At 41.4% G+C, this 22,294-nt stretch overlaps 1 protein-coding gene across 1 annotated transcript in view; it reads right to left on the bottom strand.

The window, feature by feature from the left end:
- znf462 (zinc finger protein 462) overlaps positions 1-22,294 on the bottom strand; it is a 54,669-nt gene that overhangs the window by 14,606 nt on the left and 17,769 nt on the right. The window contains exons 4-6 of the mRNA XM_038970181.1: positions 15,505-15,635; positions 6,786-6,904; positions 535-759 (exon numbers count right to left, since the gene is read on the bottom strand). Of these exons, the coding sequence (XP_038826109.1) occupies positions 535-759; positions 6,786-6,904; positions 15,505-15,635 (475 nt within the window). The remainder of the gene's footprint in view (positions 1-534; positions 760-6,785; positions 6,905-15,504; positions 15,636-22,294) is intronic.

Below are 22,294 nucleotides of genomic sequence, written 5' to 3'. Positions count from 1 at the left end.
CCAGCAGCAGATGACAGCTGCCAAGAACATTCTAGAACAGAGCGGACGGTCGGTTGGACACATGGAGAGCCGGGCACCTGACACGCTAGATTAACACCTTCTGGGAACCAGTCATGGGCACAAACAGAAGGATATATCCTGTTTGATCAGGTCTAACAACGTGAATTCTGTGATTTCAGAGGAAGACCATGTTTTTACTCCTACCACAATGTTTCCCAAAGCAGTGAAATGGGCTGCCCTGCTGAGTTCTGATGCTCTCCAGACTTGAAATTAATAAGACTTGTACTGGTAGTAATTGAAAATGTGTATTTGTGTCAACAGCTCCTGAACAGCTCCTTCTGTCAATGGCTCCTAAACTGCATATCAGAGAATAAATTATAAATGAGGGCTCATTTGAAAAAGAGATGTCTATCTAAATTGTGACTTTCTTGGTAAATAAATAAGAAATAAATAAGACAAAAATAAATCAAACCAAAAACTCGAAGATCAATAAAAGTCCGCCAATCTGTTAGATGCTACAGATGAAGCTCTTACCGTCAAGGTCAGAGGTCGGGGGTGTCTGGTGAGGATCTGAGCCCAGCCTGAAGGGCCTGATCTGGGGGGCGTGGCCGGCCTGGGGAACCTGGGTGTGGGTGGTAGTGCCAGCGCGCAGCTTGGGGAGGGTCAGGGCCTGCCCATGGTCCCTCAGAGAGTGCTCCTTCAGTTGGCTGATAGTCATTGAGGAGAAGGGGCAGGACAAGCACTTATACGTGTTCTCGCCTGTAAAATAATAATGATAGAAGGGTTTTATAAAGCACTTTTTAAGGACCTAAAGACGCCTGTGTGTGTCAAGAGTAAACAGGAATGAAATCAATCTTTCATGAATCTCGCAGTTATATTATGACCCCCTCGGACATGAATAATTATCGCCCGATGTCTAAACTACGTATATCTGCTGCTTCTTTGGTAATAAATTACATTGTAAATAGCATTGACAAAAGGCAGCATTGTGCTGCCCTTTTAATAGACCTGCCAAAGGCTTTCGACACTGTTGACGTTCCATTATTCATTCTTAGACTGTCTAACATTGGCCTGGGTCAGGCAGTCTGTACCCCCTGACGAAGGCCATGCAGCCGAAACGCGTCGGTATTTTAAAAACTTTGTTTCTATTGAACATGCCATACTAATAAAGGCATTTTAATTAATTATATGAAGAGTGCCTTGGTCCTCCTTTCTTTTAGTCTGCAATTGGTTTGAAAATTACCTGATAGACAGGACACAATGGGTTTCTTCTGATGGTGTTAAGTCAGGTTTCTTTGACATTATGAAAGGTGTCCCGCAAGGGTCAATTTTAGGTCTTGTACTTTTTACTGTCTACATACTATACTCCTGTATGCAGATGACACTGTTGTGTATGCTATTGCCCCCACGGTCGGCCAGGCTCTTTCGGAGCTCCAGTCTGCCTTTAATGCCCTGCAGAAAGCCTTCGTTGAATTCAAATTGGTACTTAATGCAGGTGAAACCAAGTACAGTATATGTTATTTTCTAATTCACGTAAAAATGTATCTGATGATTTATGTATAATTATGTACATTTGATGGTGCCCTCATTGATCGTGTCCCCGCTTATAAATATCTGGGCATCTGGATTGATGCAAATCGTTCAGAAAGGATGTTAATGAGTTAGTTAAGAAATTAAGATTTAAAATGGGCTTATTTTATAGGAATATGTCATGCCTTTCGTTAGAAAATAATAATTCAGTCGACATTCATTCCGGCTTTAGACTATGGTGATATTGTCTATATGAATGCAGCCGCCACTGTATTGAACGCAGTTTATCATAGTGCACTACCTTTTACTACACCAATAGGTTCAGTATACATCACTACATTCTTTATCAGAAAGTAGGATGGACCTCTCTTAAGTCTCGTAGATCAATTCACTGCTCTGTTTTTGTTTATAAAGCCTTCTAGTGCAAACTTCCACGATACCTTACTTCATTGTTAAATTACAGACATACGAGTTACCAGACCCAATAGCAGGGATGGCTAACTCTAGAGGTCCCGTTGATCACTAAAGAATTAGGAAATCTGCAAACGCCTTCGGCACTTTGATGGTCTGGTGCCTGTAGGGCAGTTCAAGTTGTTCACGAAGGACCTCATTGTCATTGTTCTTAAATTGCTTGTAGTATTGTATGTTTTTATTGCGTTGTATGTTTGAATGCTGTACATTTTATGAATTGTGCTCATGCCGGGCTTGGTTTCAATGGGACTCCCTGCTAAAACGAGGTAAACAAATATATAATTATCATTTCGTTAAAGCCCAAGTCACAGTTCAACCCAACTAAAAAGAAAAAGACTGAGAGTACAAAACCAAGGACTATCTCTCTTTGGCAAAGGAGCATAAACTTTGGTCAGAGAGAAACTCTTTTGAGAGTGGCTTTATCCAACTTAGTATAGAGTTGAGCATGTCAGTCAGTGTTCAGACTTCGAGTAGCACAAGACACAAAAATCTGCCTCTGTCACCAATTTTCTATTTTTTACACTTTTTATGATGACCACCCTCAGTCCATTCAAAGGAAAATCGATTGGCTTGATACTATATAGTAAGCCCAAAAGCTTTCAGCCAGACAGACAGAGCCGGCACCTGCCGACGGATCTGAAAAGAAGGGTGTTGACACTCATTTTCTGCTAATCTACCCTTGAATGACTTTTGCACCTTATCGAGAGAACCAGCATTCACACGACACACGTTACCCACTGTGCCCACCATGTCATTTCAACGCGGAAATGTTTGTCATATTTAGTTGCGATGTTGATCAATGAGATTTCAATCTTTATTCACCCACTCAAAAGGAGAGAAAGTCGTTTGTTGAATTCCCAAATGTGTTATCGCAATGCTTAAAACCATCTAAAAGGACAACCAAATTCCAATAAAAAAACATTTGTTTGATTTTTGGTTTAGTTGTCATCAAAACACTGCGCTTTCAACTATTTAAAAACACACCAAAGGCCTAGATCAGATCAAGCATTAACCGGCGATAGCCGACACCCGCATAGGTTATGCTTTGGCGGTGTCTGAGGTAGAGCTGTCAAATCAGAGCGGCTGCTCCTGTGGTCATTGTCACGAAGCCACACCCGTCCCACTTGTGTTAGACGTTTAGAATGAGAAAGTGTCGGCTAGCACGAATCTGATAGAATCTGGCCCAAGGTTCAAATGGGAATAGAATGTCAGATATTCTGTATTTATACATCTTCACTGTACTTCTTCTAAGTAGTAGTACTGCTAGGTTTTACATTACATTACATTTAAGTCATTTAGCAGACGCTCTTATCCAGAGCGACTTACAAAAACTTACAGTCAAATGTAACAAATAGCTACATTTTCTATAAAAAAACAGTACAAATGATACATTTGTGACATCAATATATATATAAAATAATCAAAATTATTCAATACAATAATGTGTGATCTGTATGTAAAATATTTACATTTTACATTTTTGTCATTTAGCAGATCTAAAAGCGATGAATGAAGCAATATTTTACACAAACATGAAGGTACCCATAAGCAATCATTTCTGAAGAAAACAGACAAATGTAAAAAAAAAAAAAAAAAGAATTGGCGGATATGGCGTTTTGAAAATAAACTCTTCAAATACTGTTACAATAGTTTGCAAGACGGCATTTACTTTAGACTATTTACTGTACTACAAAAGTCATAATGAATTGTGTTTGGTTGACAATGCAACCAAATATCAACATGAAGTGCATTTAAAGTTGGATTTGATTTATTCCTATCCTTTCTCTTTGATTTTCGGCTGGAGACGTGAATCCAACATATTCATCATTAACTTGAAGATTACATCTGAAATCAACCTAAGCTTGAAGTCCTAGGCTCATATGTATTGTACATTTTCTTGTTGAACCCTGGGTTGAATTGAAACATTAGTTGTTACTAACTTCAAATGCCATAGACCTAAATAGTATCCTTGATGATATATCACTCATAAAGTACGGTTACTTTTAATATTCTCTGTTAAACCTACCCTTTGGAATGACTTCGATAGCAACAGTGTATATGTTTAGTTATTAAGAGACCTCTCAATAATCATTCTCACGATAGCACATTGGCAGTAGTCAGTGACAAATACAAAGCTAAGCAGGGCTGGCCTTATTTAAAACCCTGGACGGGAGACTAAATAAGTAACTGTACTGTAGATAGTTCAACTCTCCAGTAGATGGTGCGGCCCAGCTTATTATTATTTTTCTGATAGTGGATATAACATTGAAAATATGACGTTGTTTCAAAGGTACAAATTCAATATGTTTTATACAAGGTTCGTCTACGTTGAAAATTGGTTACCATGATGACATAATCCCGTGGTTGAAATTGTATCCTCAAAACAACAGTTTCGATTACTTTTTTTTGCAAATCCAATGTATTTTCCCCGTCACAATGAGTTGACAAATGACGTCGAAACAACGTTGATTCAACCAGTTTGTGCCCAGTGGGTATTGGATTCCACAGTATACACATTACCAAGGCAGCAATCAAAACCCACAGGCAAATAAGTGGCTGGATGATTGTGAGATTGATACAATATACAACAGAAGCAGAAAACATGGTGTTTTGACACCACCACCAACAGACCATGTCAGAACACTTTCAAAATGTAATCAAATTCTAAATGGCTCTGGTTCGGAAGTCGATTGTCTGAATCAACTGTTGATTGTTGTTGACTCATCTTTCCGTGTTATTTTCCAGTCATAACTGAGACAACATTCACGACTAGTTTTTTGTACTCTCATTGTCATTTGTGATGATTGACTATCTATCCCTCTGCTCGGGCGTTGGTTCCCTGGCTGCATCTGTGGAATCAATTTCTGTAGACTACGGAATCCTTTGCGAAAATATCAAAATATCTAATGAAAGAAACATAACATTGAACAGAGAAAATAGACAGGCTGTGTCTGCAATGGCACCCTTTTCTCTATTTAGTGCACTACTTTTGGACCATTTTGGACTCACCCAAAGACTCGCATAGCTATGGTATTCAATGGACTCAATCACAAGACTCGGTTTAAGATAGTCCCATAGGGGACGTACTAAGGGAATGATGACATTAGTGTTGATTTAAGATCCTCAAACAGCTGTGGTAGTCAGACGTTCAGACTAGCCCACAGCCCAATACACAGGCGTGGTCAATAACCCACTAGTCTGTTTCAGGATCAGTTTGTGCTGTTTAGCCAACAACGAGTCAAAATTCGACTGATAGTGCCTTCAGAAAGTATTCACACACCTTGACTTTTTCCCACATTTTGTTGTGTTCCAAGGCGGGATTTAAAATGGATTCGATTGTCATTTCTTGTCAACGATCTACACAAAATACTCTGTCATGTCAAAGCGGAAGAAAAACATTTGTAAAAACATTTATGAAAAATAAAACACTAATATATCTTGATGACATAAGTATTAAACCAATACATATCACTACATGTTAGAATCAATTGATTACAGCTGTGAATATTTCTGGGTAAGTCTAAGAGCTTTGCTGTCACGCCCTGACCACAGAGAGCCCTTGTTTCTCTATGGTGTAGTAGGTCAGGGCGTGACTAGGGGGTGTTCAATTTTAAATTTTCTATGTTGGTGTTTTGTATGGTTCCCAATTAGTGACATTTGCACACCTGGATTATACAATATCTGCACATTATTATTTAAGAATTTTTTTCACACTGTCAAGTTGGTTGTTGATCCTTGCTAGACAGCCATTCTCAAGTCTTGCCATAGATTTTCAAGCCGATTTAAGTAAAAACTCAGGAACATTCAATGATGTAAGCCACGCCAGCGTATATATGGCCTTGTGTTCTAGGTTATTATCCTGCTGAAAGGTGAATTTGTCTCGCAGTGTGTTGGAAAGCAGACTGAACCAGGTTTTCCTCAGATTATTTTTATTTAAAAAACTCCCTAGTCCTTGCCAATGACAAGCATACCCATAACATGATGCAGCCAACACCATGCTTGAAAATATGAAGAGTGGTACTAAGTGACGTGTTGGATTTGCCCCAAACATAACACTTTTTTATTCAGGACATAAAGTTTCACTTTAGTGCCGTATTGCATACAGGATCCATGTTTTGGAATGTTTTATTCTGTACAGCCTTCCTACTTTTCACTCTGTCAATTGGGTTAGTATTGTGGAGTAAGTACAATGTTGTTGATCCATCCTCATTTTTTCTCCTATCACAGCCATTTAAACTCTGTAACTGTTTTAAAGTCACCATTGGCCTCAAGGTGAAATCCCTGAGCGGTTTCCTTCCTCTCTGGCAAATGAGTTTGTAGTGACTGGATGTATTGATACACCATCCAACGTGTAAGTAATAACTTCACCATGCTCAAAAGGATAATTAATGTCTTATTTTTTATACCGATCTACCTATAGGGGCATTGGAAAACCTTCCTGGTCTTTGTTGTTGAATCTGTGTTTGTAATTCACTGCTCGACTGAGGTACAGATAATTGACTTATTGACTCAAGACATTTCAGCTTACATGTTTAAATTAATTAGTAAAAATGACTAAAAACACAATTGTACTTTGACATTACGGGGTATCGTCTGTAGGCCAGTGACACAAAATCGAAAGTTAATACATTTTATATTCAGGCTGTAACACGACAAATATGTTGCGCAATTCAAGGGGTGTGAAAACTTGAAGGCACAGGAAGTAGAAGTTTCGCCCCAGAACAAACACTGACCACCCGTGAAGTCGTGGTGAGCACAGAGTAGTGAGGTGTGTGGTTTTTTACCTGGGTGTGCTTTGTGCAGATGACTCTTCAGTCGGCTCAGGTAAGCAGACTTAAAAGGACAGAGCTTGCATCTGAACGGCTTGTGGTGCCTGTGGTGAGACTGCACATGTTTGTCCAGACTGAGGAGAGAGACACAGACAAAGAGGAGAGAGAGAGTGAATGAGAAGAAAAGGGAGGGAGACAGAGAGAGAGGGGGGGTCAGAGTGGGAGAGAAAGAGAGATGTAGAGAAAGAAACGTCTACACCAGGTGTGGGCGAACTACGGCCCATTCAATCCAGCCAACGGGAGGTTTGATAAACACTTTTTTTTCTTTTTTTCCCTCTTGAACGTCTAAACTAGATAGAAAGTATGTAGAAATTAGAATGGACTTTTCAAATAACTGTCCTTTTCCTGGCCTGCAAATGGATTTTTTACAAACAAATCAATTACAAAAAAATCTGCGCGGCGCTCGAAATCCTGTGGCCCTTGAGCCAAAATGTTTGCTGACCCCTGGTCTGCACATATGTTTCAACCCATCACAACAGAATACTTCCAAGGAAGCAGAGGGAATCTGATTGTACCGAACTTGATTTTCTGAGCCACAACTAGCAGAGAATTTCCAATGACTATTGAGCAGAGGCCATAGTGGAAAACCATCTACCATAGTCCCAGTATCCCTAGTGTATCTCTGTGTGTCTGACTGCAAACCACATAGAAGGTATCTGGGGAATATGAATGTGTTTTGATCCCAGCCTCTTGGGTGGCATGGGAACACATTTACTTTCCGGGTCAGCAATACAGTGGGACTACACAAGGGAGCTGAGATGAGGTCTTTCAGCTTTGGATAAGAAGACAAATTACACTATCAAAATGTCTGCCATGTCTACAGTGTCTCAATGGATTCTACTGGAGTGAGTTTTGGAGGAAATGCGCATTCCATCTAGCCTGGTGCCAGATCTCTTTGTGCTCTTCTCTACCCCATTGCTCCGTCATTGTCAATCACAAACAGACTGGCACTTAGGCTACATTCCATCCAGAGTGTATGTCCGATATAAAGCACAACTCAGATGACAGATGGCGTCGACAGATAGGGCTTCCATGCTTCTAGCACTTAGGAAACTTTGCAGTATAAATATTTTTTGTGTTATCTCTTACATTATTAACCCATCATTTTTTTGGTGTTATTACAGCCAGGAAGAACTTTTGGATATCAGAACGGCGGTAACTCACCAGCATTACCAGCACTACGACCAGGAATATGACTTTCCTGAATCTGATCGTTTGTTCATACCCCTCAGGGCAATTGAACTGATTCCAGAGGCTGACCCAAAACACCGCCAGCGGAGGAGAGGTCCTTGGAGTGGACTTCTAGTCCGACTCAGGAGGCGCGCACACGACCCACCGCTTCCGAGTATATTACTCGCTAAAGTTCAGTCTCTGGATAATAAAGTTTACGAGCTCAAGGCGAGGATTTCCTTCCAGAGAGTCTTCAGGGATAGTAACATACACTGTTTCACGGGAACATGGCTCTCTGTCTGAGTTCGTACAGCCAGTTAGGTTCTCAGTTCATCACGCAGAACAGGAATAAATATCGCTCTGGGAAGAAGAAGGGCAGGGGTGTATGTTTCATGATTAACTACTCATGGTGTGATTGTGATAACATACAGGAACTCAGGTCCTTTTGTTCACCTAACCTAAAAACCTCACAATCAAGTGCCGACCGTATTACCTCATAAGAGAATTCTCTTCGGTTATAGTCACAGCCGTGTATATTCCCCCTCAAGCCGATACCCCTCAACTTCACTGGACTTTATGCAAACTGAAAACCATATATGTTGAGGCAGAATTTATTGTAGCTTGGGTTTTTAACAAAATTGAGAAAAACGCTAACGAAGTTCCATCAACACATTGACTGTAGTAGTCGCGCTGCTCAAACCCTCGACCACTGCTACTCCAACTTCTAGGATGCCTACAAGACCCTCCCCCGCCCTCCTTTCGGCAAATCTGATCACGACTCCATTTTGCTCCTCGCTCCTTATGGGCAGGAACTCAAACAGGAAGTACCCATGCTAAGGACTATTCAACGCAGGTCTGACCAATCAGAATCCACGCTTCAAGATTGTTTTGATCACGCGGACTGGGATATGGTCCAGGTAGCCTCCGGGAATAACATAGATGAATACACTGATACGGTGACTGAGTTTATCAAGAAGTGTATAGGAGATGTTGTAACCACTGTGACAATAAAAACCTACCCTAACCAGGAACCGTGGATAGATGGCAATATTCGAGCAAAACTGAGTGAGAATATGGCCGAATACAAACAGTGTAGTTATTCCCTCCTTAAGGTAATCAAACAGGCAAAACGTCACTATAGAGACAAAGTGGAGTCGCAATTCAAAGGCTCAGACACGAGACGTACAGTTGAAGTCAGAAGTTTACATACACCTTAGCCAAATACATTTAAACTCAAGTTTTTCACAATTCCTGACATTTAATCCTAGTAAAAATTCCCTGTCTTAGGTCAGTTAGGATCACCACTTTATTTTAAGAATGTGAAATGTCAGAATGATAGTAGAGAGAAAGATTTATTTCAGCTTTTATTCCTTTCATCACATTCCCAGTGGGTCAGAAGTTTACATACACTCAATTCATATTTGGTAGCATTGCCTTTAAATTGTTTAACTTGGGTCTTGCGTTTCGGGTAGCCTTCCACAAGCTTCCCACAATAAGTTGGGTGAATTTTGGTCCATTCCTCCTGACAGAGCTGGTGTAACTGAGTCAGATTTGTAGGCCTCCTTGCTCGCACACACCTTTTCAGTTCTGCCCACAAATTTTCTATAGGATTGAGGTCAGGGTTTTGTGATGGCAACTCGAATACCTTGACTTTGTTGTCCTTAAGCCATTTTGCCACAACTTTGGAAGTATGCTTGGGGTCATTGTCCATTTGGAAGACCCATTTGCGATCAAGCTTTAACTATTTGACTGATGTCTTGAGATGTTGCTTCAATATATCCACATAATTTTCCTCCCTCATGACTCCATCTATTTTGTGAAGTGCACCAGTCCCTCCTGCAGCAAAGCCCCCCCACAACATGATGCGGCCACCCCCATGCTTCACGGTTGGGATGGTGCTCTTCGGCTTGCAAGCCTCCCCCTTTTTCCTCCAAACATAATGATGGTCATTATGGCCAAATAGTTATATTTTTGTTTCATCAGACCAGAGGACATTTCTCCAAAAAGTACGATCTTTGTCCCCATGTGCAGTTGCAAACCGTAATCTGGCTTTTTATGGCGGTTTTGGAGCAGTGGCTTCTTCCTTGCTGAGCAGCCTTTCAGGTTATGTCGATAAAGGACTCGTTTTACTGTGGTTATAGATACTTTTGTACCAGTTTCCTCCAGCATCTTCACAAGGTCCTTTGCTGTTATTCTAGGATTGATTTGCACTTTTCGCACCAAAGTACGTTCATCTCTAGGAGACAGAACGTGTCTCCTTCCTGAGCGGTATGACGGCTGCGTGGTCACATGGTGTTTATACTTGCGTACTATTGTTTGTACAGATGAACGTGGTACCTTCAGGTGTTTGGAAATTTCTCCCAAGGATGAACCAGACTTGTGGAGGTACATCCACAGGTACACCTCCAATTGACTCAAATGATGTCAATTAGCCTATCAGAAGCTTCTAAAGCCATGACATCACTTTCTGAAATTGTCCAAGCTGTTTAAAGGCACAGTCAACTTAGTGTATGTAAACTTCTGACCCACTGGAATTGTGATACAGTGAATTATAAGTTAAATAATCTGTCTGTAAAAAATTGTTGGAAAAATTACTTGTGTCATGCACAAAGTAGATGTCCTAAACGACTTGCCAAAACTATAGTTTGTTAACAAGACATTTGTGGAATGTTTGAAAAACAAGTTTTAATGACTCCAACCTAAGTGTATGTAAACTTCTGACTTCAACTGTATACACTAAGTGGACAAAACATTAGCAACCTAATACGGAGTTGCACCCCCTTTTGTCCTGAGAACAGCCTCAATGTGTTGGAGCATGGACTCTACAAGGTGTCGAAAGAGTTCCACAGGGGTGCTGGGCCATTTTCCCACAATCAAATTAGCAGATAGTGGATCTCACCGAATAACTCAGTCCAGATCATCCCACAGATGCTCAATTAGATTTAGATTTGGTGACTGGGCTGGCCACTGCAGTAAGATGAATTCGCTGTCATGTTTGTGGAACCATTTCTGGACAATCCTAGCCTTGTGGCATGGGGCATTATCCTGCTGAAAGAAATCTATTTGCACAGCTGCCACGAAAGGATGCACCTGATTGTTAATGATGTTCAGATATCCTGTGACATTCAAACACTGCTCCACTTTTATTAAGGGGTCCAATGTGTGCCATGAAAACACTCTCCACACAATCGCACCACCACCACCACCAGTGTGCAATGTCGAAACGCTGATGGATGCATGTACTCACGTGGTTTTCTCCATACCCTAGTCCTCCCGTCAGCGAGAAACCGTAGGAACCAGGATTCATCAGACCAGGCAATGTTTTTCCAATTCTCAAGTGTTCAGTGTTTTTCGTTCCTTAGCCCACTGCAACCGCAGTCTCATGTTTTTTTGCTGAAACAAGTGGAACTGAAATACCACATTGTGTCAAGGTACAACGAGTTGTGCATTCTTTCATGTGTCTTTGGGCACCAATGTTGTACTGGACTGTCAGTTGACTAACCGTAGCCAGTCTGTTGCTCTGCACAATTCGTGTCAGCCTCCTTTGTCCTCTTTCATCAATGGCCCGTTTTTGACCACTGGCTGGATGTCCTTTTTGGTGGTGGACGATTCTTTATACACACAAGGAACTGTTGAGGGTGAAAAACCCAGCAGAGTTGCAGCTCTCGACACATTCAAACAGGTGTGCCTGGCACCTACTACCGTACCCCATTCAAAGGCACTTACATCTTTTTTTCTTGCCTATTCACCCCCTGAATGGCAACATACACAATCCATGTCTCAAGGCTTAAAAATCCTTCTTCAACCTGTCTCCTTCCGTTCATCTACACTGATTGAAGTGGATTTAACAGCTGACATCAATAAGGGACCATTGCTTTCACCTGGATTCACCTGGTCAGTCTATGTCATGGAAAGAGCAGTTGTTCCAAATGTTTTGTCCACTCGGTGTAATTAAATATATGCCATTTAGCAGGATATTTTATCCAAAGCAACTTACAGTCATGCGTGCATAGATTTTACGTATGGATGGTCCCTGGAATCAAAGCCACTAGCCTGGAGTTACAAGCGCCTTGCTCTACCAACTGAGCTAAAAGGACCATTATTCATCATAACAGTAACACACTCAATGTTACACAATGCAGATGGCTAACGTCAGCGAACTCCAAATCCCAGAATGCCCCTGGTACATAAAGGTTATTTTCTGGATCAAAAAGGGGCTTAGCGGGCGTGGCATGGGGCATGGCAGGGTGCATAGCAATGGGCTGGATTTTAGATAACATTTTAGAGGCCCCCATCTTGCGGTGTGGAGAAATGTTTTAATATTTATTCCTGCAATTCTACAAATATCTCCATGGGGTTAAGAAAAAATGTAGTATTTTTAAAGCTTTCCTGAGTTTCTACATATTCTGCAATGGAGCTGAGAGAAAATTGTACAGTTTTATGCATTTTGCCATGGCTTAATGTGGTGTTCTTTTGCGCAAACATAATAACAAAATCAATACTGCTAAATTCATTGTTTTGGGAATTTTAGCTTTTATTTTGGTGATTGTTAGTTCTCAAAGATTATATTATAAAAAAATATATAGGTCCATTGTCTTTTCTACATATTTAAAATCTTTATATCTGGTTTTAGTCAGTTAAGTTTACAGTGAAAGCGTTTTTCCATCCCGAAAATGTATTTACAAAAAAATATCATATTTATATACAATACCAGTCAAAAGTTTGGACACACCTACTCGTTCCAGGGTTTTTCTTTAACACATATGGAATCATGTAGTAACCCAAAAAGTGTTAAACAAATCAAAATAAATGTTTTATTTGAGATTATTTAAAGTAGCCACCCTTTGCCTTCATGACAGCTTTGCACACTCTTGGCATTCTCTCAACCAGCTTCATGAGGTATTCACCTGGAATGCATTTCAATTAACAGGTGTGCATTGTTAAAAGTTAATTTGTCGAATTACTTTCCTTCCAATCAGTTGTGTTGTGACAAGGTAAAGGTGGTAAACAGAACATATCCCTATTTGGTAAAATACAAAGTCCATATTATGGCAAGAACAGTTCAAATAAGCAAAAAGAAACAACAGTCCATCATTACTTTAAAACACGAAGGTAAGTCAAAAGTTTCTTCAAGTGCAGTCGCAAAAACCATCAAGCGCTATGATGAAACTACTGGTTCTCATGAGGACCGCCACAGGAAAGGAAGAAGCAGTTACTTCTGCTGCAGAGGATAAGTTCATTAGACTTACCAGCCTCAGAAATTGCAGCCCAAATAAATGCTTCACAGAGTTCAAGTAACAGACACATCAAAACATCAACTGTTCAAAGGAGACTGCGTGAATCAGGCCTTCATGGTCGAATTGCTGCAAAGAAACCACTATTAAAGGACACCAATAAGAAGAAGAGACTTGGTTGAGCCAAGAAACATGAGCAATGGACATTAGACAAGTGGAAATCTGTCATTTGGTCTGATGAGTCCAAATTTGAGATTTTTGGATCCAACCGCCGTGTCTTTGTGAGACACAGAGTAGGTGAACGGATGATCTCTGCATGTGTGGTTCCCACCGTGAAGCATGGAGGAGGAGGTGTGATGGTGCTTTGCTGGTGTTGATGATTTATTTTGAATTCAAGGCACACTTAACCAGCATGGCTACCACAGCATTCTGCAGCAATACACCATCCCATTCCCATCATTTGTTTTTCAACAGGACAATGACCCAACACACCTCCAGGCTGTGTAAGGGCTATTTGACCCTTACAAGAAGGAAAGTGATGGAGTGCTGCATCAGATGGCCTGGCCTCCATAATCACCCAACCTCAACACAGTTGAGATAGAGTTGAGTGCAGCCAAAATGTGCTCAGCATATTGTGGGAACTCCTTCAAGACTGCTGGAAAAGCATTCCAGGAGAAGCTGGTTGAGAGAATGCCAAGAGTGTGCTACTTTGAAGAATCTCAAATATAAAATATATTTTGAATGGTTTAAAACTTTGCATTGCGCATGGTGATCTTAGGCTTGTTGCGGCTGCTCAGCCATGGAAACCCATTTAACGAAGCTCCCGACTAACAGCTCTTGTGCTGATGATGCTTCCAAAGGCAGTTTGGAACTCGGTAGTGAGTGTTGCAACCGAGGACAATTTTTACGCATTCGGCAGTCCCGTTCTGTGAGCTTGTGTGGCCTACCACATTGCGGCTGAGCCGTTGTTGCTCCTATACTTTTCCACTTCACAATAAGAGCACTTACATTTGACCGGGGCAATTCTAGCACGGCAGAAATTTGAAGAATTGACTTGTTGGAAAGGTGGGAATTATATGACGTTGAAAGTCACTGAGCTCTTTAGTAAGTCCATTCTACAGCCAATGTTTGTCTATGGAGATTGCATGTCCGTGCGCTCGATTTTATACACCTGTCAGCAACGGCTGTGGCTGAAATAGCTGAATCTACTAATTTGAAGGCCATGACTTTTGGCCACGTAGTGCAGAATGGTTGTCATCTTACGTTTGGGAACTTCACAGACCTATTGATCAAACAACCATGAAAAATGTATGCTCCCTCCCACAGTTGCCTATGCACATCAACAAAAACAAGATCGACAACTAATGCTAGCCAGAGAGAGATGAGCTAAAATCTAACGAGGGAACACTAGATAAACCCCCTCAAACTTTTTCAGCTAGTTGGCCGTCAAAATTGCACTGCTAAACGATGGGGAGTAACGTTAGTAGCCTGTACGTCCTTCTGCAAGTTGTCTGCCACGTTTTGACAACTGAATGGGAACTTTCCTGCCTGCCTGCCAAATACATTGACTGACAACTAAGAGATATGCTAACTGTGGATAAGTTCAGCATAGCTAGCTAGCAACGCGATTCACGTGTCTGTACACTTTCCCTCCGCTGCTCGCTGTAAAACGGGACAAACAAAAGCAAAGCAATTTAAGTTGAATTCAATGATTTGCATCAGCCTGTAATTTCATAGAGTAGAACTCAACTGTTGACTTGCTTGTGTGTCCTATTCAGCCCACAGGCCTTGTGTTTGACACTAGCCAATTAGCCAAGTTATGACTGACTTGTGATCATTGCCCTTGCTAGTTTGATTGTATTGACATTCCCAGCCTTAGTTACAGTAATCTGTTTTTGTTCAAAATATTGAGTCGTTGAAATTGAAACAGTTCATCCCGAATGAGTGGAGGCAGCAAAAAATGTACCAGGCCAGCTGTGATTTACAACCTGATAGCAATATTTTTTGGACTACCAAGAAATGTACTGGTGAATAATATGAATCATGCATTGAACTGCATCCATCTATTCTGACAACAATGCCTTAGTGTACGTCAAGGAATGTTGAGTCAAATAGAACCTATTTGTAAAACCTCTTATAAAGTTGGTTTAGTAGCATAAACTAGGCATTTTATATTTTTGACTGATAATATGATTGTCTGTTTGTTTCACATTTGCTAAGTAGTTAAAACACTGTCAGTTGCACTTTAAGTTTATATTATGTCCTCTTACTTGTGTCTGAAGGGGGAGACGAACTGGCAGTACTGGCAGCTGTGCTTGTCCTCTCTGGTGAACATGGCCATGGCCGAGTGGCTCCTCTCGTGGGACCTCAGCCCCTGCATGGACATGAAGACACGGTCGCACTGGGCACACGGGTGTCCCCCCGTCAGCCTCTCCTTCACCTGGTCAACGGGCAACACCGCCGGCCCAACCACCGGTGACATCCCGACTGCCATCTCTGCCGTCTCCGTGGCAACAGCGGCCCCGGTGACCACCGGGCACATCGCAGCGGCCACAGCGGCCATCGTCAGGTCCTTGGGGACTGACTCCATGACAGAGTCGTCGGTCACCTCTTCCACCTCCCCGTTAGTGAGGCCACTCTCAGCCGGGATGGTGGACAACGGCACATCTGCGACTTCCTGCTGTTGAAACATTATAAGATTAATATTTACTCTCAATTTCCATTTCGCAAATATGCTCTGGCAGGTAACATGACATCCAGACTCATGTACTGTACTCCGAAATGTTGCCATTGTACGGGAGGTGAGTAACCTTGCCTGTGACCTAGGCTTTAGCTCAGTGGGCTAAAACAGTCTTGATATTCAAAGAGGACCTGGAATCGAACTCAGTCAGTCACACCTTTGTGGCTGTTAATAGATTCCTGAATTATTAGCCATAGAAAACTAACTTTGCCTTCCTGTAACTGTAGACATTAGCCCTGAAGAGGCCTCCTCCCAGGCGACCAGAGACCACAGCCTGCCCTAAAAATGTTTTGCAACGGGAAACAGAAATGAACATATCTCATTAGAGTCCAAGTTGTTTCAGTCTGTTTTCTTCCATTTCGTGCCTAATGAATACAACCCCAGGCTGCCCTGGTCTGCACGTCCCACTTCCTTGATCTGGGAAAGCACAAAGTGGTTCCTGTCCTGTGCGTCTCTCTCTCTCTCTCTCTCTCTCTCTCCGTGTCTCTCTCTCCGTGTCTCTCTCTCCGTGTCTCTCTCTCCGTGTCTCTCTCTCTCTCACAGACAGGACAATTAACAGACAGCCAACCAGGCTTTTTATGGCCTACGGGAAGCTCACTATTTCTGCTGAAGGACCTGACCCTGCACTTCATAGGACCATAAATAAGATAGGCGTCCACAGAGCTGTATCATCAGCCTATTCTCACGCTAGGGGACAGACCAGGGCCAGTCACAATGTAAATGGCAAGAGATCTAGTACAAATTAGTACAGAAACATCTAATAGCCTACATGTTCATATGAAACTAATATAGTATCATTATTCCCTTTCATTCGTGTTTCTCTGGCAGACGTCATATCATCACATTAAACACATTTCCAACACACTTATGGCCAAAACTCACCAAAGGCGAGCATGCATGTGATTCATTTTAGAATGCATCGTTTTTAATTATAACGACCCAACCAGGCGGGTTGTCCGCTTTGATGCCTCTCTCAATTAGAAGGTCTCTCTATTTTCGCATTTTATACCTGATGCTGTAGTCACACAAAACAATAAAAAAATGTGTAATTATTCACTCTTTTTTTTATATATTTTTTTTATTTATTAGAAGAGGTAGCTAAGCGTTGAGGCTTTACCATTCATACTAAATTAGACCAAATTCATCCACTTATGGAAAACACAACATCGCTATCGGCAAAGATGATCGTAGATATGGACTATCCTGCTAGCATACAGTCAGGCTCGGATTCATTCAAGATACACCAGAGAACATAATTTAGCCACAGAGGATAAATCGTTTCTAAAAAAAAATAACTGTGGATTAAGTTTAATCACAAGCACATACAGGTACCTGCCAAAATAAAGGAAACGCCAACATAAAGTGTCTTAAAAGGGTGTTAGGCCACCATGAGCTGCCAGACCTAAACCATAGTAGGACCTAACTCACTAACGACCATCAGGTCGCTAATGGCCTTGTACTCAGGGCTCTATTGTCCTTCTGACCACTCTGACATCAATGCAAATGCAATAGAAAATCCCAGCAGACACTTATTATCGAAACGATACGTGTTTTTAAATCTCACCTCAATGTGATGATCAATATGAGGAAAGAAGTTTAACAGCAGGTTGAAACTGAGTGGAAAACATGGTCGTTGTGGATGTTGTTTCAACGCCTAACACAACGAAATGGACTTTCTAATGATCAATTCAAAACACCCATATGCATTTTAGAGAAACCCTTCTCCCCCGATGATTGTGCCATTATAATGATTGTGCAATACATAGCCTACTGCATATTACCCACGGCAGAAAACCCCCCCCCAAAAAACAACTGATTTAAGATGTCTTTGGTACATAATTGGTCTAGCCTACCTCCAAAATTAAACAAATTCTAGTAATCGCCTTTGAATGAGGACTGTATTACTATGCATACTGACTGGGCCGGTTACCTTATGCTATGATCCAAACGTTCTATTCATGAGTCTGGGAGAGAATGTATAGGCCTAGGCGATGCTGTGGGTTCACTGACTATGCAGGGCGTCGAAGCCTACAATTATAGTTAATTTGTATTTGATATTGAATAGCCTAGTAATAGGGACTTTTTTTATATATTTTCCCAATTAAAAGGCTGACACATTACCTTTAGCTACAGAATATCTCCCCACCGTACGTTTCCATCTCCTCGCTCTCCTTCATTCCTTTCTCCGGCATGCTGCGAGAGGGGCCGTCAACAATTGAATGATATATGTTTTGTTGTGAATACATGTTACTATCGATGTTCCCGAACAGATTTCACTAGGTTTCCCAAATGAAGCGCTGGGTAAATGCAAGAACAGGGTTGGAGAGCCCATGGCATTCAGAGTTTGGGCGGAATATCACCTGTCGGGCAGCGGTTGATGAATGTAGTGAAATAACCGGAGTAGCCTGAATAAGGAACCAGTTGGAAAGTGGCATTCCATTCACTATTTGAGTGCATGTGGATGACATGTCTTTTGGAAACAAATTTCACATCTTAATAAAGACGAGATTAAATTGAGAACAGTGAAAATATGATCACTTGACGAGAGTGTGCAGCCTGAGGCAAGGAACATAGGGCAACCATTTTTTCTGCTACTTTCTCAACTCATCAATAGCCTATAGTTGTATCATGCAGCCCATATATGTTTTGATTTCTAAGACATTCTAAGGTTTGTATCATTCACAACTGAAGTTGCAAACAACTCTAAATCTAGCATATAGGACCTTTTTCAAATGATCACTTTTAAGCTCAAAATAACCACTTCATATGTGCACTCGCTCCAGATGGGGAACATTTATTTTAATCAGCTAAGATCATTTATATTCTTATTACTATAAATAATTTAATATACAAGAATGGCATGGGACTTATAAGCATATCTTCTCTGCTAAATGATCTTATCCTTATCTCAGCTCACTGGTCACCATAGCAGCACCCAACCGTAGCACGCGCTCCAGCAGGTATATCTCACTGGTCACCCCCAAAGCCAATTCTTCCTTTGGCCGCCTTTCCTTCCAGTTCTCTGCTGCCAATGACTGGAACGAACTGCAAAAATCACTGAAGCTGGAGACTCATATCTCCCTCACTAGCTTTAAGCACCAGCTGTTAGAGCAGCTCACAAATCACTGCACCTGTACATAGCCCATCTGTAAATAGCCCATCCAACTACCTCATCCTCATACTGTATTTATTTATTTATCTTGCTCCTTTGCACCCCAGTATCTCTACTTGCACATTCATCTTCTGCACATCTAATATTCTACTAAACATCTACAGTGTTTAATTGCTATATTGTAATTACTTCGCCACCATGGCCTATTTCTTGCCTTACCTCCCTTATCCTACCTCATTTGTACACACTGTATATATACTTTTTCTACTGTATTATTGACTGTATTTTTGTTTATTCCATGTGTAACTCTGTGTTGTTGTATGTGTCAAGCTGCTGTGCTTTATCTTGGCCAGGTCGCATTTGCAAATGAGAACATGTTCTCAACTCGCCTACCTGGTTAAATAAAGGTTAAATAAAAACATTTAAAAATAATGAACAAGCCTACAGTGTCACGTTGGTATGAAGAGATTTGGGAGAAAGGCGCAGGAATGCGCATTTAAAAAAAAATTAAGCCCAAATTACAGCGTGCCATGTAAAGGCACGGGGACAAAGACCAAACAAACACCTAACAAAACACAGGGTAGAAACCCAAAACAAAAGAGCGAGGAGTACCTCGAATAAATAACACACGGGACGAGACCAGTAATCATCTGCGCAATCCACAATGGCAGGATAGCCAAAACACACAGCACAGGTTCTCACACGCACCAACAGACATAGTAACAATAATGGACAGCCAAATGGAAACCAAAGGGCACAGTTACGCAAGTACTAATCAGTGGGAATAGGGGACAGGTGTGCGTAATGAAAGTTCCGGAGGGATCTGTGATATACAGCCAATGGCATGGCATAGCCAGATAACATACAGTAGGCCACCTCATATTCCGTTCTTCTGAAACAAAATGTCTTCCTATCATGTTTCTTTAGACCTGCCTAAAATAAATAATGGATTTATTGTGATGGTGTATATTAAATTCATTTATTCTACCTTTTTTAACGTAGATGTTCCAAAGGTGCGCATCAGTGGCTTGTATGCAAGGGGACGCTCAACGTGTTTATGTTAATTAACGGTCAATTACAGTGAGACCGGCACACTTTTGCATGACAATAACCGTCTGACAAAATGTAATTACCGCCACAGCCCTAGGCAGCACGCATGCCAAATATAGAACAGCTTGTTGCTTTGTGGCCATAGACATATAGCATAATCCATAGAAGGGTTTTAGAACCTCTTACTCTGGCGATTTGACTGTTAAAATCATGGAAAAACTAATAATGGATCCCCGTCCTGACTTGACTGTGAATTGCCATCTATGTGTTATATTTCTATAGTTAGTTGCGGCTGTAAATTTGCCTATAGCAAACTTCAAAATACAATTGTGGGAAAAATGTACAGTTTGGAAAGCAAATGCCTACTGTTGAAGAGACAAGACTAATCTGTCTGTAGAAGCAATATAAAAATGAATTCTCAACAACTCCCAACTTTAAGCGAACAGCGAAAAATTCCAATGTAGCTTATCTTCACATAGGATATTGCCATGACGAGCGCATCGGCCATAACCGGTAAGTCAGTGTCACTGGAAAGTTTATTTAGAAGCCTACTATAGCCTGTAATACATACAGTTGAAGTCGGAAGTTTACATTCACCTTAGCCAAATACATTTAAACTCAGTTTATCACAATTCCTGACATTTATTCCAAGTAAAAAATTACATTTTAGGTCAGTTTGGATCACCACTTTATTTTAAGAATGTCAAATGTCAGAATATTAGTAGAGAAAATTATTAATTTTAGCTTTTATTTCTTTCATCACATTCTCAGTGGGTCAGAAGTTTACATACACTCAATTAGTATTTGGTAGCATTGCCTTTAAATTGTTTAACTTGGGTCAAACGTGTCAGGTAGCCTTCCACAAGCTTCCCACAATAAGTTGGGTGAATTTTGGCCCATTACCAATGACAGAGCTGGTGTAACTGAGTCAGGTTTGTAGGCCTCCTTGCTCGCACACGCTTTTTCAGTTCTGCCCACAAATTTTCTATTGGATTGAGGTCAGGGCTATGTGATGGCCACTCCAATACCTTGACTTTGTTGTCCTTATGCCATTTTGCCACAACTTTGGAAGTATGCTTGACGTTATTGTCCATTTGGAAGACCCATTTGCGACCAAGCTTTAACTTCCTGACTGATTTCTTGAGATGTTGCTTCAATATATCCACATCATTTTCCATCCTCATGATGCCATCTATTTTGTGAAGTGCACCAGTCCCTCCCGCAGCAAAGCACCCCCACAACATGATACTGCCACCCACGTGCTTCACGGTTGGGATAGTGATCTTCGGCTTGCAAGCCTCCCCCTTTTTCCTCCAAACATAACGATGGTCATTATGGCCAAACAGTTCTATTTTTGTTTCATCAGATCAGAGGACATTTCTCCAAAAAGTACGAACTTAGTCCCCTCGTGCAGTTGCAAACCGTAGTCTGGCTTTTTTATGGCAGTTTTGGAGCAGTGGCTTCTTCCTTGCTGAGCGGCCTTTCAGGTTATGTCGATATAGGACTCGTTTTACTGTGGATATAGATACTTTTGTACCTGTTTCCTCCAGCATCTTCACAAGGTCCTTTGCTGTTGTTCTGGGATTGATTTGCACTTTTCGCACCCAAGTACGTTCATCTCAAGTAGACAGAACGCGTCTCCTTCCTGAGCGGTATGACGCCTGCGTGGTCCCATGGTGTTTATACTTGTGTACTAATGTTTGTACAGATGAACGTGGTACCTTCAGGCATTTGGAAATTGCTCATGAGCGCTCTGGAGCAGGTTTTCATCAAGAATCTCTCTGTACTTTGCTCCATTCATCTTTCCCTCAATCCTGACTAGTATCCCTGTCCCTGCCACTGAAAACCATCCCCACAGCATGATGCTGCCACCACCATGCTTCACCGTAGGGATGGTGCCAGTTTCCTCCAGATTTGACGATTGGCATTCAGGCCAAAGAGTTGAGTCTTGGTTTCATCAGACCAGAGAATCTTGTTTCTCATGGTCTGAGAGTCTTTAGGTGCCTTTTGGCAAATTCCAAGCGGGCTGTCAGGTGCCTTTTACTGAGGAGTGGCTTCCTTCTGGCCACTCTACCATAAAGGCCTGATTTGTGGAGTGCTGCAGAGATGGTTGTCCTTCTGGAAGGTTCTCCCATCTCCACAGTAGAACTCTGGAGCT

The sequence above is a fragment of the Salvelinus namaycush genome, chromosome 31 (assembly GCF_016432855.1).
Source record: "Salvelinus namaycush isolate Seneca chromosome 31, SaNama_1.0, whole genome shotgun sequence".
NCBI lineage: Eukaryota > Metazoa > Chordata > Actinopteri > Salmoniformes > Salmonidae > Salvelinus > Salvelinus namaycush.
This window is presented reverse-complemented; position numbering and strand designations above follow the sequence as displayed.